Source organism: Cervus elaphus, chromosome 22 (genome assembly GCF_910594005.1).
Source record: "Cervus elaphus chromosome 22, mCerEla1.1, whole genome shotgun sequence".
Taxonomy (NCBI): domain Eukaryota; kingdom Metazoa; phylum Chordata; class Mammalia; order Artiodactyla; family Cervidae; genus Cervus; species Cervus elaphus.
In genome coordinates this window covers 15,529,510-15,542,642 of record NC_057836.1, presented here as the reverse complement: position 1 = coordinate 15,542,642, position 13,133 = coordinate 15,529,510, and the positions used below count along the sequence as shown (strand labels likewise).

The 13,133-nt window shown below is 52.5% G+C and overlaps 1 protein-coding gene across 1 annotated transcript in view; it reads left to right on the top strand.

The window, feature by feature from the left end:
- The window catches only part of VWF (von Willebrand factor), a 128,913-nt gene that overhangs the window by 103,053 nt on the left and 12,727 nt on the right, over window positions 1-13,133 (top strand). The window contains exons 39-44 of the mRNA XM_043880888.1: window positions 3,269-3,371; window positions 3,726-3,800; window positions 5,783-5,887; window positions 7,283-7,488; window positions 8,882-9,031; window positions 12,367-12,477. Of these exons, the coding sequence (XP_043736823.1) occupies window positions 3,269-3,371; window positions 3,726-3,800; window positions 5,783-5,887; window positions 7,283-7,488; window positions 8,882-9,031; window positions 12,367-12,477 (750 nt within the window). The remainder of the gene's footprint in view (window positions 1-3,268; window positions 3,372-3,725; window positions 3,801-5,782; window positions 5,888-7,282; window positions 7,489-8,881; window positions 9,032-12,366; window positions 12,478-13,133) is intronic.

Below are 13,133 nucleotides of genomic sequence, written 5' to 3'. Positions count from 1 at the left end.
GGTTCGATCCTTTGGAATGGGAAGGTCCCTTGGAGGAGGGCATGGCAACCCTCTCCAGTCTTCTTGCCTGGAGAATCCCCATGGACAGAGGAGCCTGGCGGTCTATAGTCCACGGGGTCGCAGAGAGTCAGACCCAACTGAGCAACTAAGCCCAACATAGCACATTTTCTCCTATACGGCAGAGTGAATCAGCTGTACATGCGCATATAAAACCCTGTTTTTTGGATTTCTTTCCCATTTAGGTCACCACAGAGCATTGAGTAGAGTTCCCTGTGCTATATAGTAGTTCTCACCAGATATCTATTTTATATAGTGTATATAGGTCAATCCCAGTCTCCCAATTCATCCCACCCCCTTTCCCCCTTTGGTGTCCACACATTTCTTCTCTACATCTGTTTCTGCATCTCTGTTTTGCAAATAAGATCATCTCTCTATATAATTTCCTTTCTTATCACTTTTGTTACATAAATTTTTAAATATCCCTCAATTTACGGTTTTCTTGGCATCACCATCAGTGTAAAAGAGCAGGAAGAGCCTGGACAGAGAGAGGCCCAGGGAGACGTGAGTCCCCCTCCCCGCCCCCCACCCTGCCTAGCCTCCCATATCCTGTGTCCCAGGCCTCTGAGGTCAGCACCCTCTGCCCCTCCCCGGGTCTTCACAGCCCCAGGGAGAAGCTGGCACTTGGCCACTGCAGCCTCTGTTCTGCCTCCTGGTCCTCGTCCTGCCCTCTGCGCCTGCTCGCCAGCACCAGGCTGGTCTCTGTTGAGCTTTGAGGCTGCTTCCCTTTGAGGCAGGACCTGCTCACAAAGCCTCAGGGCTGCACCTTGTCCTCCAAGGTAAGCAGAGTCATCCACAGTGGACAGACCCCCAGGAGGTGAGACCTCTCTGGAGCCCCCAATCCTAGTGAACTCTTCTTTCTGCACTCCTGAGGCTCTTGGATTTTTTATTTTAAAAATCAGCTCTATTGAGAGTTCCCAGACAGTTAGCAGCACCAAAGGTAAACGCACAGTGTGATGAGTTTTGACAAGCACCTGCACCTGTAAAGCCATCATCATAATCAAAATAATGACATTCCCATCACCTCCAAAAGTTTCCTGAGCCTCCTTTTTAATACACCCGTACCCCTCACCTCTCATCCCCAGGAAACCGCTGGACTGGTCTGCTTTCTGTCACTGTAGATTCGTTGATATTTTCTGGAATTTTATATAAATGGACTCATGCAATATTTACTCCTCTTTTGCCTGGCTTCTTTCACTCAGCAGAATATTCTTGAGATCCATCCATGCTGCTTTGTGTTCCATTGTTTGTTTTTATGGCTGAGTAGGATTCTGTGATGTGAATGCATCACAATTGAGAGATCTCATTCAACTTTTCATGGGTGAGTCCTATCTCCTTGGCTTGACCGTCAGTCATTCGAGGGCTGGGACAGAGTATCTAGTGCTCATCACTCCCCCAGCCCTGCAGCGGGCCAGCTGAGCTTGGAGGTTGTGGTCTGGAGAGAGAGCACGTGGTGTCCAGGGCTAGGATGCTGAGTTCACCTGGTCAAGCTCCTGGTCTGTGCCTCAGTGTCACCCCTGTCAGTGTAGACGATGGTCATCCTCACCCCTGTCAGTGTAGACGATGGTCATCCTCACCCCTGTCAGTGTAGACGATGGTCATCCTCACCCCTGTCAGTGTAGACGATGGTCATCCTCACCCCTGTCAGTGTAGACGATGGTCATCCTCACCGGACAAGGTTATCAGAAGGCACAGTCAATGAGTCAGTGTGGAACCTTTGGAGAATTATCTTGAACACGTTTCATGCTACTTGTTCCTGGGAAAGGGCCTTCCCCAATGGCTCAGCAGTGAAGAATCTATCTGCAATGCGGGCAATGTAAGAGATGCAGATTTGATCCCTGGGTCGGGAAGATCCCCTGGAAGAGGAAATGGCAGCCCACCCCAGTATTCTTGCCTGAAAAATCCCATAGATAGAGGAGCCCAGCAGGCTATAGTCCAAAGGGTCGCACAGAATTGGACACAACTGAGCGACTGAGCATGCACGCACATTATTGGGAGGCAGCTGAGCACAGGGTTGAAAAGTGGATTCTGGGTCCAGATCCCAGCTCCACGCTGTGACGATGTCACCCGGGCAGGTGCCTCTGCTGTCTCCTTGGACGAGTGGGGATGACAGTAAGGATGTCCCGGCCGTGGGGCTTCGGTGAGGATTAAATGAGGATTAAGTGAGTAGTTTACATAAAGCCCTAAACTGTGCCACGTGGCACTGGCCCCTCAGATATGGGCTGTTACATGTATGCAGTGAGCAGACGGCATCCAGGGAGGCCTCTGAGGTTTAATCCCGCAGGAGGGAGGCAGCCGGGGGAGGGGTCACCTGGAGCTCTCCCGTGTCCTTCCTCTCAGTGGCTGATACTGATCGCGGACCATGGAAGCAGATGGGATAAGTAAGACCTTCCTGACCTGGGAACTTCTTAACGGCCTTTTAGCTGCTGGATAAGAAAGAATTTTATTCAGGAGTGATTTCACTGGAATTTTCCTGCATGGCTGAGTCTGAAGGGAGCCATTCCTGGCTCTGTGGTCTGTGCTGTTCACAGCCCCCTACTCCTTGCACAGTCCTGGGAGGCAGGCTGGGGGTTCCTCACCTTGCAGGGAAGGTGCAATGCAGTAGCAATGCAGGCATTGCTACTCAGGGGTGAATCATTCGTAGAAGTGGGGGATCCCCTGAATCAAAGCCCTTGTGCAGCAGGGCTACCTCCAGCCCTAAGGTCACTGCGTTAGCCCCTAGGTGATCCCTCATCTGGAAACTGCAGCCTGGTCTCCAAAGTCACTCCCAGACCCAAACAAGTGGCAATTCTGAGTTTTGCTGTTCCCACTTCCATTCTTCCTGCCGCATAGTCTGAAGCCTGTTCTAGAAACAAAGGGAACCTGTCTCAGGCTGCAGCCCAGCTTCTTCTCTGGCTTGGGACGTGGCCGGTGGGGGGTGGTGGTGACACCAGAGTCCCTGTTTTCTTGCCTTGCTTCATTTTAGCATCACCATCAGAAGGGTTGCAGTGAAAGCTCCATGTTTCCTGACACCTGTGGTTTGCCCTTCCCCCGAGTGTGCAAAGTGATGTGGGCGGCCCCATGCCTCCTTCTCAGGACCCCCTGGCTCTGTCCGCCTGGCTCATCTGCATGGCTCTGACCCTGGGGCCCCACCTGGGGAGACAGAGCCAGGAGTGGAGACGCCCGACTTCCACGAGCTCCTGGACTCTCTCTGAACCTCGTTCTCCCTCAGCTCCTGGAAACGTGGGTCCCAGACCATCAGCCCTGCCAGATCTGCACGTGCCTCAGCGGCCGGAGGGTCAACTGCACGACACAGCCCTGTCCCTTGGCCGGAGGTGAGGTCCCCCTCAACCCCCCACCCCCACCCACACCGTCTCTAGAGCCGGGGGGCCAGATCCATACATGGATTACTTGTGCCAGCACCCCCCTTGCCTCTCGTGGCTGGAGTACCCTCTCTGCACGTGGGTAGAGCTCTCGGGTTGGAGGGCTGGGGAGGCCTCTCCTGCTGTCCCACCTTGACTCTCAGCCCTGGTGTCCTGAGGGCGCATCTGAGCGGGATGGCAGGACGTGCCGGGGAGACTCATTTGTTGGCCAGCTGGTTGCCATGGCGCAGAGTCTGCGGGGGGCGGGGTGTGTGCTGGGGGCTACTGTTGTCTCTTCTTCTGACCCCTGTGGCCTCTTGTCCCCAGTGCCCACGTGCGGCCCTTGTGAGGTGGCCCGGCTCCGGCAGAGCACTCAGCAGTGCTGTCCCGAGTACGAGTGTGGTACGTGTCACCCCGCGGCCTTTCTCCAGGTCCAACAGCAGCCCAGCCCCGGAGGGCGAGGTGGTGGTGCTGAAGGGGACGGTGGGAGGGGCCGGGGGTGGATTTCCTAAAACCTGGAAAGAGTAGCCTCTGGAAAAGAGGATTTGCTTCCTAGAAAGATTCTGCAGTGACTTATCAAATGTAAGGTTTGAGAGCATTAAGAAAGAATAGGGTACAGCGCTCACAGAGGCCTTTTTTGCAGCAGCCAAGATATGGGAGCCACCCAAGTGCCCATCAAGAGATGAGTGGATAGGGACCTCCTTGGCGGTCCAGTGGTTAAGACTCCATCCTTCCACTGCAGGGGCCACAGGTTCAATCCTTGGTCAGGGAACTAAAATGCCATGTGCCGTGCGGCCAAAAAAACAGAAAAAAAAAAAAAAGAAACAGATGAATGCATAAAGATGTGGTACATACATGCAATGGAATTCTACTCAGCCATAAAAAGAATAAAATTTGACACCTGCAGCAACACAGATAGACCTAGAGGGCATGATGCTAAGTGAAGTGTATCAGACGGAGAAAGACAAATACTGTATGATACCTCTTATATGTGGAGTCTAAAAACTGCAACCAACTAGCGAATGTAGCAAAAAAGACACAGACTCACAGAGATAGAGAGCAAGCTAGTGGTTACCAGTGGGGAGAGGGGACAGGGAGGGGTAAAATGGGGGGTGGATTAAGAGATACAAACTACTGTGTGTACAGTAGATAAGCTACAAGGACATGTTATGCAGCACTGGGAATATAGCCAATATTTTATGATAACTATAAGTGGAGCATAACCTTTAAAAATTGTGAGTATGCCAGAGTAACTGGCACAGTTATGCCAGAGTAACTGTAGAGAAGGCCACACACGGACGGGCACCTTGATTTCAGCACGTTATTTGTCAGAGGGTTTTGTTATAGGATTGCAAACTACATTCTGAATAATTGGTGGAATGACAGTGTAATTAAATGAATCCAGAGCTGATGGAATTCTGGTCAACATGACAGGAAATCTCTAGGGCGCTGTGCTCATCCTGTCCGAGGTGTTTTTTAGCTGTACAGGCAAAGAAATAAAACATAGGCTTGTGAAGTCTGCAGCAACAAAATCTTTGAGGGAGAGCAGGTAGATCAAGGCAGCGGGAGGACCTCGAAAAGAAATCGTGAGACTTTGCTTTATGCTGATGAAATATTTCAAGGACAAACAGAAGCCCCGTCAGGAGATCTGACTGGAGAACAGTTTAGTAGACTGTTGGGACCCCATCCCAACCGTCTTGGGTTGTTAGCAGTAGAGGGAACAGGTGGTCATTTAGTTCAAGGCTTTCATTTATGGATGGTACAAAGCTTCTTCAAGGTGCCAGGCACTTTGCCGCCATTATTTCAGGACAGGCTTAGACCGGCCCTGTGTGGTGGACTTCCCACCTTAGAGAAGGTGATCCTGAGGTCTAGAGGGTTCAAGAGACTTGGCCTAGATCTGGAGTCCCTGCAGATGATGAGAGTAATTAACATGAGTTTGTCCTGTAGCTTAGATCTATCTATGTTATCTATCGATCATCTGTCTATTATGTATATATTTATTTATCATCACTTCCCCCCTGCCCCCTCCTTGTCCCTCTATCTCCATCTTTACCTTCATCTCTATTGCTACCTGCATCTCCATTTCTACCTACATCTCCACTCTCTGCCTTCATCTCCATCTCTACCTGCATCTCCAACTCTACCTGCATCTCCATCTCTACCTGCATCTCCAACTCTGCCTGCATCTCCATCTCTACCTGCATCTCCACCTGCATCTTCATCTCCAGCTCTCCCTCTGTCTCCGTCTCTAGCTTCACCTTTATCTCATTGTCATCATGTGTGTAAACAGTGGCGGTCTCATGGGTAGAAATGTAGGGAGCCACTCGCTAGCACAAGCGTGGCCTCGCTGGACCCTGAGGGCCCACCCCTCTTCTGGCCCTCAGTTTGTGACCTGGTGAGCTGTGAACTGCCCCCGGTGCCTCACTGTGAAGATGGCCTCCAGCCGATGCTGTCCAATCCCGGCGAGTGCAGACCCAACTTCACCTGTGGTAAGTCCTCCCTCTGGGGGTGAGAAGGGGGCAGTGCAGTCACTGTCCCCTGACCTGGGAAGGTGTCCTGTATTCTAGTGAGCTGAGTCTGGGCTTGGGGTGTGTCTGGAACAGAAGGGTCAAGGTCACACCTGGACTGACTCCTCTAAGACTCCTCCCAGCCACAGGCTGTGACGGGGAAGCAGGTGTGGGCACAGCTGCAGGCATCGCCCTCTTGGTTTATTAGGAGGCAGTTGGACCTGAGATGAAGAAGCCTCCATATCTCATTTTTATTTACTCCCGTCCTCCCGTAAACCATGGAGGGGAAGGAATGTACCTTGGCTTGTCCTCATCACTGGATCTTTGTTGTTGTTCAGTTGCTGTCACGTCTGGCTCTTTGTGACTCCATGGACTGCAGCGTGCCAGGCTCCTCTGCCCTTCTCTGTCTCCCAGAGTTTGCTCAAATTCATGTCTATTGAGTTGGTGATCCTATCAAACCATCTCGTCCTCTGTTGTCCCCTTCTCCTCCTGCGTTCAATCTTTCCCAGTATCAGGGTCTTTTCCAATGAGTTGGCTCTTTGCATCAGGTGGCCAAAGTATTGGAGCTTATTCCCAAATAAATTTATAGATTTTTCATTCCCTGTACTTTTATCTGTTTAAATTCTAAGTACTACCAATTTAAGCCTACGATTGGACTAAAGAAAGTCCTGGACGTGTTAAGAAACCACATTTTGTGTTAAGCTACTGAGTATACCCACCTAAAGTCAATACCTACTTACTGTCCTGTTGATTTGGAATCTCACTTGAGTTCATAGATGGAAACCCTCAAGGATGAGAGAACACTTTATATCTGGAGGAAGTTGGGGACAGGCAAAGACATGGGGTAGGATTTGGCCTTGATAAAATGCCACTGTGGATTTGCTGTTGTTTTTCATTCATCATTGTTGGAGGACCTAAAACTGTAGGGTATTTATTATTCCAGGTACTGAGATGGGAATAAGATCTCATAAGCTACCAGCTTGTAAAAATGCTAACCAGTGCCTGTGTGCCTGGGGTACCTGGGTCTTAGAGATTCTGCATCTGTCCTTTCTGAGTATCTGCAGGTGAAAGAACCCCACCCTTCCCAGAGGTGCCTGGGAGGGTGATGGACTGGACACCTAGAAGCCTTCTCTTCCCCTCTGTTAAAATAACCTCACATTTCCCCTTTGGATTGGTGTCCTTACTCTCCTGCAGACTAAGTGCTTTGCAGTGTGACTGACTGTCCCAGGGCTCCTGAGTGGGGCTCACGTGTGTTTCTGACTTCAGTGGGGCTAGAGTTCCCAGGGACCTCGCATCCTAGCTGAATGCTGAGGAGCCCGGGCTGAGTGCAGGGCTCGGCATGACAGGACCTGGGTACCACTTTGTGCTGCCCCTCAGCCTGCAGGAAGGAGGAATGCCCGAAGGCGTCCCCGCCCTCCTGCCCCCCACATCGGACGCCCGCCCTTCAGAAGACCAGGTGCTGTGATGAGTACGAGTGCGCTTGCAGCTGTGCCAACTCCACGGTGAGCTGCCCGCTGGGGTACCTGGCCTCCACCGTCACCAACGACTGCGGCTGTACCACCACCACCTGCCTCCCCGACAAGGTAGGGCTGCTTGGCTCTGGCTGGCGTGACGGCCAGACACATGCTTCTCATGGAAGACGTGCCTTCCTGCCCGGATGAGCGCTGTGTGGGCTGGTGGGGGGCGTCAGCATTCTCTCTTAGCCTGAATCTCATTAGCTCAGCGGGTACTCAGAGACTACCGTGTCTCAGCATGGCTGCGTGCCGAGGTTATAAACATGGTGTAAGATATGGTCCTACCTGTAAAGAGCTCCTTGTACAGAAGCTGGAAGACCGAGTGGGTATAGTGAAAGTGTTAGTGGCTCAGTCACATCTGACTCTTTGTGACCCCATGAACTACTGTAGCCCACCAGGCTCCTCTGTCCATGGGATTCTCCAGGCAAGGATACTGGAGTGGGTAGCCATTCCCTTCTCCAGGGGATCTTTCCCGACCCAGGGATCAAACCCGGGTATCCTGCATTGCAGGCAGATTCTTTAGAGCAGGTATAGGAAAATGGTTTAAACCTATTTGTACTGTTATGATGTGAGTGAACATAGACACCTGTTTGGAGCTTTGGAGGACACACTTGGGATCATTTAAAACCTGTCTTTAAGCCTCATGATCAAAGAGTTTCCTTGAGCATCTCATGCCAAGAAAATAAAGTCTGAGCATGTGTATCACTTGCACCCCAGGCTTTACTGTTCTAATCCTAACCAGCCGCTGGGATTTCCCACGTTCCTTCCATAGTCTACAGTTCCTCCAAACAGGATCCTTGTGTCTCAAACACAGCCCACACTCTGTGCCCGAGCCTTCGTTTGATCCATTTCTTGTCCTTTGCGGGCCTCAAGGGAGCACTCATTCATAGTCCCTGCCTAGCCGTCCCTCACTTTCAGTCACTCCTCACAGGACAGAGGGCTATTCGTGGGTGGGTTCCGAGTCCAAGGATATCACTAGGCCTGAGAAGTAGGGTACAGCTTTCCAAGGGACACCGGAAGGAGTTCAATGCAACGAAGGCAGCGGTGATAGTGGGTCAGGTCAGCCAGTGTTTATATCCCCACCTGAGGGCCATGAAAGACTCACAGGGGGCCAGTTCAGGGGTGGGCTTTCCTAAGTTAGATGGGCAGGGGTGGGAAGAGGCCAGACTCTAGTGTGGACAGAGACCATGCTGTCTCACTTACTGCTGTAGTCTCAGCACTTAGGGTAGCTTCCAACACATGGATCCTCTGGCTGTGGGATTTTTCAGGTGAGAGTACTGCAGTGGGTTGCCATTTCCTTCTCCAGGGGATCTTCCCAACCCAGGGATTGAACCCGGGTCTACCGGCATTATAGGCAGACGCTTTGCCATGTGAGCCACCAGGGAAGATCCCAGCAGATGCCCACTCACCTCTTATTGAGATGAACCGAGTGAACTCGCTCACGGAAACCTTGCGTCTACAGGTGTGCGTCCACCGAGGCACCATCTACCCCGTGGGCCAGTTCTGGGAGGAGGGCTGTGATACCTGCACCTGCACGGATCTGGAGGATGCTGTGATGGGCCTGCGTGTGGCCCAGTGTTCCCAGAAACCCTGCGCAGACAGCTGCCAGCCGGTAAGGGGGAGCAATGTGGGGGCAGTAGGGATGGGGATCCCAGGAACGGGCAAGAAAGCCCCTTTAGGAACTTCTGGTTCAAGGCCAGAGGGGAGGGGCCAGGAGGGGAGTGGGGCTAGGTAGTGGAAAGAAGCATGAAGCGAGCATCACTCTGTCATCCTCCCATGACCAGCTCTCAGCTGATGGTCATCTCTGTTATGTGGTCTTGAGGCCAGAGGGCTGGGGAGTTGGTTTAAGCAGAGAGATGGATTTAATAGCCTAGAAAACAGGGCTTGGTTTTTTTCCCTGTCTTTTCCCTTTTCAGGCATCTTCTTAGCCTAAACCTAGTCCAGACACGCGTTCTGAATTTTCTGAGATGGTTCTAGTGTCAGTGTAACATCGTGTTTCTACATAGGTTGGTGATTTTTCAGACCAGGTTTATAATTTGAAGTACAGAAGTCGAGCTATGTTTATAATTTGAGGTACAGAAGTCGAGCTATGTTTATAATTTGAGGTATAGCTGGGAGTTTGACACCCCCCCCCAATTCAGTTTTTAATTCTTTTTGTGGTGGCCTGCCCACTAAGATACCTGTGTATTTGGGGATGCTCTGTTCTTGCCCAGTAAAGACTGATCTGACTCTAGAGAAAGCGAACCACAGTCTGCTGGAGGGATTGTGGGTTGAATTCTTCTTGCTGGTTTAAAGCTATTATTGTTAGCACAAGTTCATGTGCCCCATGTACAGGGAGGCCAGACAAACCTAAACATCGAAGTTTGAGGCAGAGAAAGGTTTATTGCAGAGCCACCTAAGGAGACAGGTCGCTCTTGCCCTAAAAATCCCCAAGATCTCCTAAGGGTTTTGGCAAAGTATTTCTAAAAGCCAGTTGAGGGAGGGGGTCACAAAGTATGTGATCAGCTTGCACACAGTTCTCTGATGGGCTGAATGAAGGAGCAGGTGGTGTCATAAGGGTGAACATGACCAGTCCGTAGGCCCCAGGAGGCCTGGGTGCTCATGGTCAGCAAGTGGTGAACTTCTTCTGTTTGGTGGGGAGTTTTCACATTGGTAAAACAACTCAGAAAATGTGCATCAAATATTGTTACCCAGGTACTTCAGAGAGGAGCTACAGCAGAGGCTGTGGGGGAGGCCCGTCTGAAGGCCCCACGGGGTCCTGCTCAGTTACATTATTATTACTGCTTTATTTTCAGTAGAGAATGTTGATCAAAGAGGAGGAGCTAGGACAGATTTATACCTGCAACAGCAGCGAAGAGAAGGCTCCTGATGCTTTTTCAGAAGTGTGTGTGGTTTGTTGATGGAGGGGAGGGCCTGAGAGTGAATCCAGAAGTGGGGACGTCCATTCAGTTGCCCCACGGCTCTCCCTGTTTCGCTGGTGCTGTGGAGGAGCGGGCCTGCCAGGCCCCTGGGAGAGGATGACGCTGTGGGATCCAGGGGTGCCTCTGGGGAGCGCCCATCCGTCTCCATCTCCTCCCACAGGCCACAGGAGGCAGCAGGAATAACGTGCCATCAGGTGAAGAGAATGCTGTTTGGAGGTCGTTTTTATAAAATTGGTCCCCAGTATGTTTTGCGTTTCGGTAGGGAGGTTTGTTTGTTTGTTTGTTTTGACTGTGACGGGTGTTTGTTGCAGCGCGTGGGATTTCTCTAGTTTCGGGAAGCAGGGGCTGCTGTCCAGTTGCGGTGCGCGGGCTTCTCATTGTGGCGACTTCTTTTGTTGTGGAGCATGCGCTCTAGGGCACACGGGCTTCAGTAGTTGCAGTCGGCGGGCTCAGAAGTTGTGGCTCATGGGCTTCGTTGTCCCTCGGCATGTAGAATCTTCGCAGACCAGGGATCGGACCCGGGTCCCCTGCATTGGCAGGTGGATTCCCAACCACTGGACCACCAGGGAAATCTAAGCCATTAGGTCTTATTCATCCTCATGATTCTCCTCCAGAAGGAAGAAGAGGCAGGGCTGTTCTTCCCACTTGTTAGAAAGCAGAGGGGTTGAAGTTGGCTGAAAGCAGAGGGATGTCGTGCTACGGATCATCTGAAGCCAGGAGACAGGGGCGAATCCTGACTCCTAGCCTGAGGCTGTGCTGGTAGGCTGGTATAGCTGGCAACAGATTTGATTTCCTTTAGGACTGACTGGTTTGACCTCCAGCTGCAGGATAACTAATGAGATCTCAGCTATTAAGACTGAGAACAGCTTGCCAAGCACCGCTGTGACGCGCGTTGGGTGTTGGCAGGTCCCATGGAGATGGCCCTCGGGATCCCGCGTCCCTGGGAGAGGCAGTAGCTGGGGTGTTGCTGAGTGTCGAGCACATCCTGGGACTTGGTGCTGCTTGTGAGTGCGCAGGGGGAGCAGAGCGGGGGTGGTGTCCACGCCTGTCCCGAACACCTGCAGTTCATCCTTCTCTCCGAGATGCCGCTCAGTCCTGGGTTCCGGCCCCTCCTCCCCTGGGACAGCCTTGCACATCACGCTTTTGTCTGTTCTTTGTACATTGCTTCCGCCTTCTCGGTGGAGAGTTTCAATCCAAGGTCCTCATGCTTTGGCCAGATTGGAGGACCTCCAAGAGGAGGATGGGTTGGCAGACTTGCAGGATGCTGGTCTCCCTGGTCGGCTCTCTCGGGATGGTTGGTCTCATCTCATGGTGCCCTGTAAACTACTAGGTCGGTGTCAAGTGGTGACCTGGGGAAGCCCAGCTCTGCAGGTTACTGAGAGGTCCTGGGGTCAAGGCGCTCATCTGGTGAGGTAACTGGCCCTGTTAGGGCCGAGCCCAGACTCCAGGCATCCTGAATGTTCTCCTCTGGTCAATAGAGGGTTCTAGACTTGGGCCATGATAAACGTTGGGTCAGCTGGAGGCTGCTGCATGAACTCTGAACGTCTTTAATACCCCCATGGACTGACTCTTGGGGTTTCCCTGGTAGCTCAGTGGTAAAGAATCCACCTGCCAATGCAGGAGACGCAGGTTTGATCCCTGGTCCAGGAAGATCCCCTGGAGAAGGAAATGGCTACCCACTCCAATATTCTTGCCTGGAGAATTCCATGGACAGAGGAGCCTGGTGGGCTATGTCCATGGCCTCTCAAATAGTCAGACATGAGTTAGCAACTGAACAAGGACGGGCTCCTGGTCTGGAGTGGATGCTTGCAGAGGGCAGGGCTGTATCTGGATGGATGGTGTGAGACCCGTAGTGATTCAGCGGGTGGTGCTTCCTGACCACTTAGCATGAGAAGCGCAGCGATGAGGACGTCCAGTCCGGCTGTCCTCTGCAAGCCCCGGAGCTCCGAACACCTTCCGTGGGGACCAGAACGCCTGCATCTTTGCTGCCGGCTGTCCTGACATTCCATCCTTTGTGTGTTTTCAGGGCTTCACCTACGTCCTCCGCGAGGGCGAGTGCTGCGGAAGGTGCCTGCCATCGGCCTGCGAGGTGGTGACTGGCTCCCCACGGGGGGACACCCAGTCCCAGTGGAAGAGTGTAGGTCTGGGCCAGGGTGGGTGGGTAGGAGGTTGGGGGCCGAGCCAACTTCATCCGGGGGCCAGGGCTGGCCTTGGTTTTGATAAAGTAGATGCTCACTCCCTACTGTTTGCTCTCCCCACGGCGAGTTTAATGTAGCTGTTGGTTTATCCAGCTGTCAGCTGGGGAACTAGTTAAGGTTGCCCCAGATCTGGGGAGGAGCCCAGTGCCCTCCCTGTGAGTTCTGCGAGCTCCTGGGGGTGGGGGTTATGTTCTCCTGTTCACCTGAGGACCCTGATGGTTGGTGGAGGTCTGTGTGATGGCCCAGGCAGGGTCCTCTGACCTTGTCGCTGATTTCCATTGGAGAAATTTACAATCCAGAGAAGCAAACAGTGTTTCTGTCCCCAGACCCCACAAGCTACTTCTGCAGCTCTGGCTGTGGCCCTTGACGATGCTGGCAGCCCCCCTCCCCCCTCCCTTATCTTCTCCTGTCTGGCCCCCCACCCCCAGATCCCCCTCCCTGAACCAGAGCAGCCTAGCTTCTCCTTTATGGCCAGAGGCCTTCACGTTGGCTCTGGATGCTCGTCAAGCTGTTTTCTGAAACACAGAGGATCCCTCCCTGGGAGTCTTAGCCCAGATGCTGGGATGTGAACAGACCTTTTGCTCTGGCTGATATG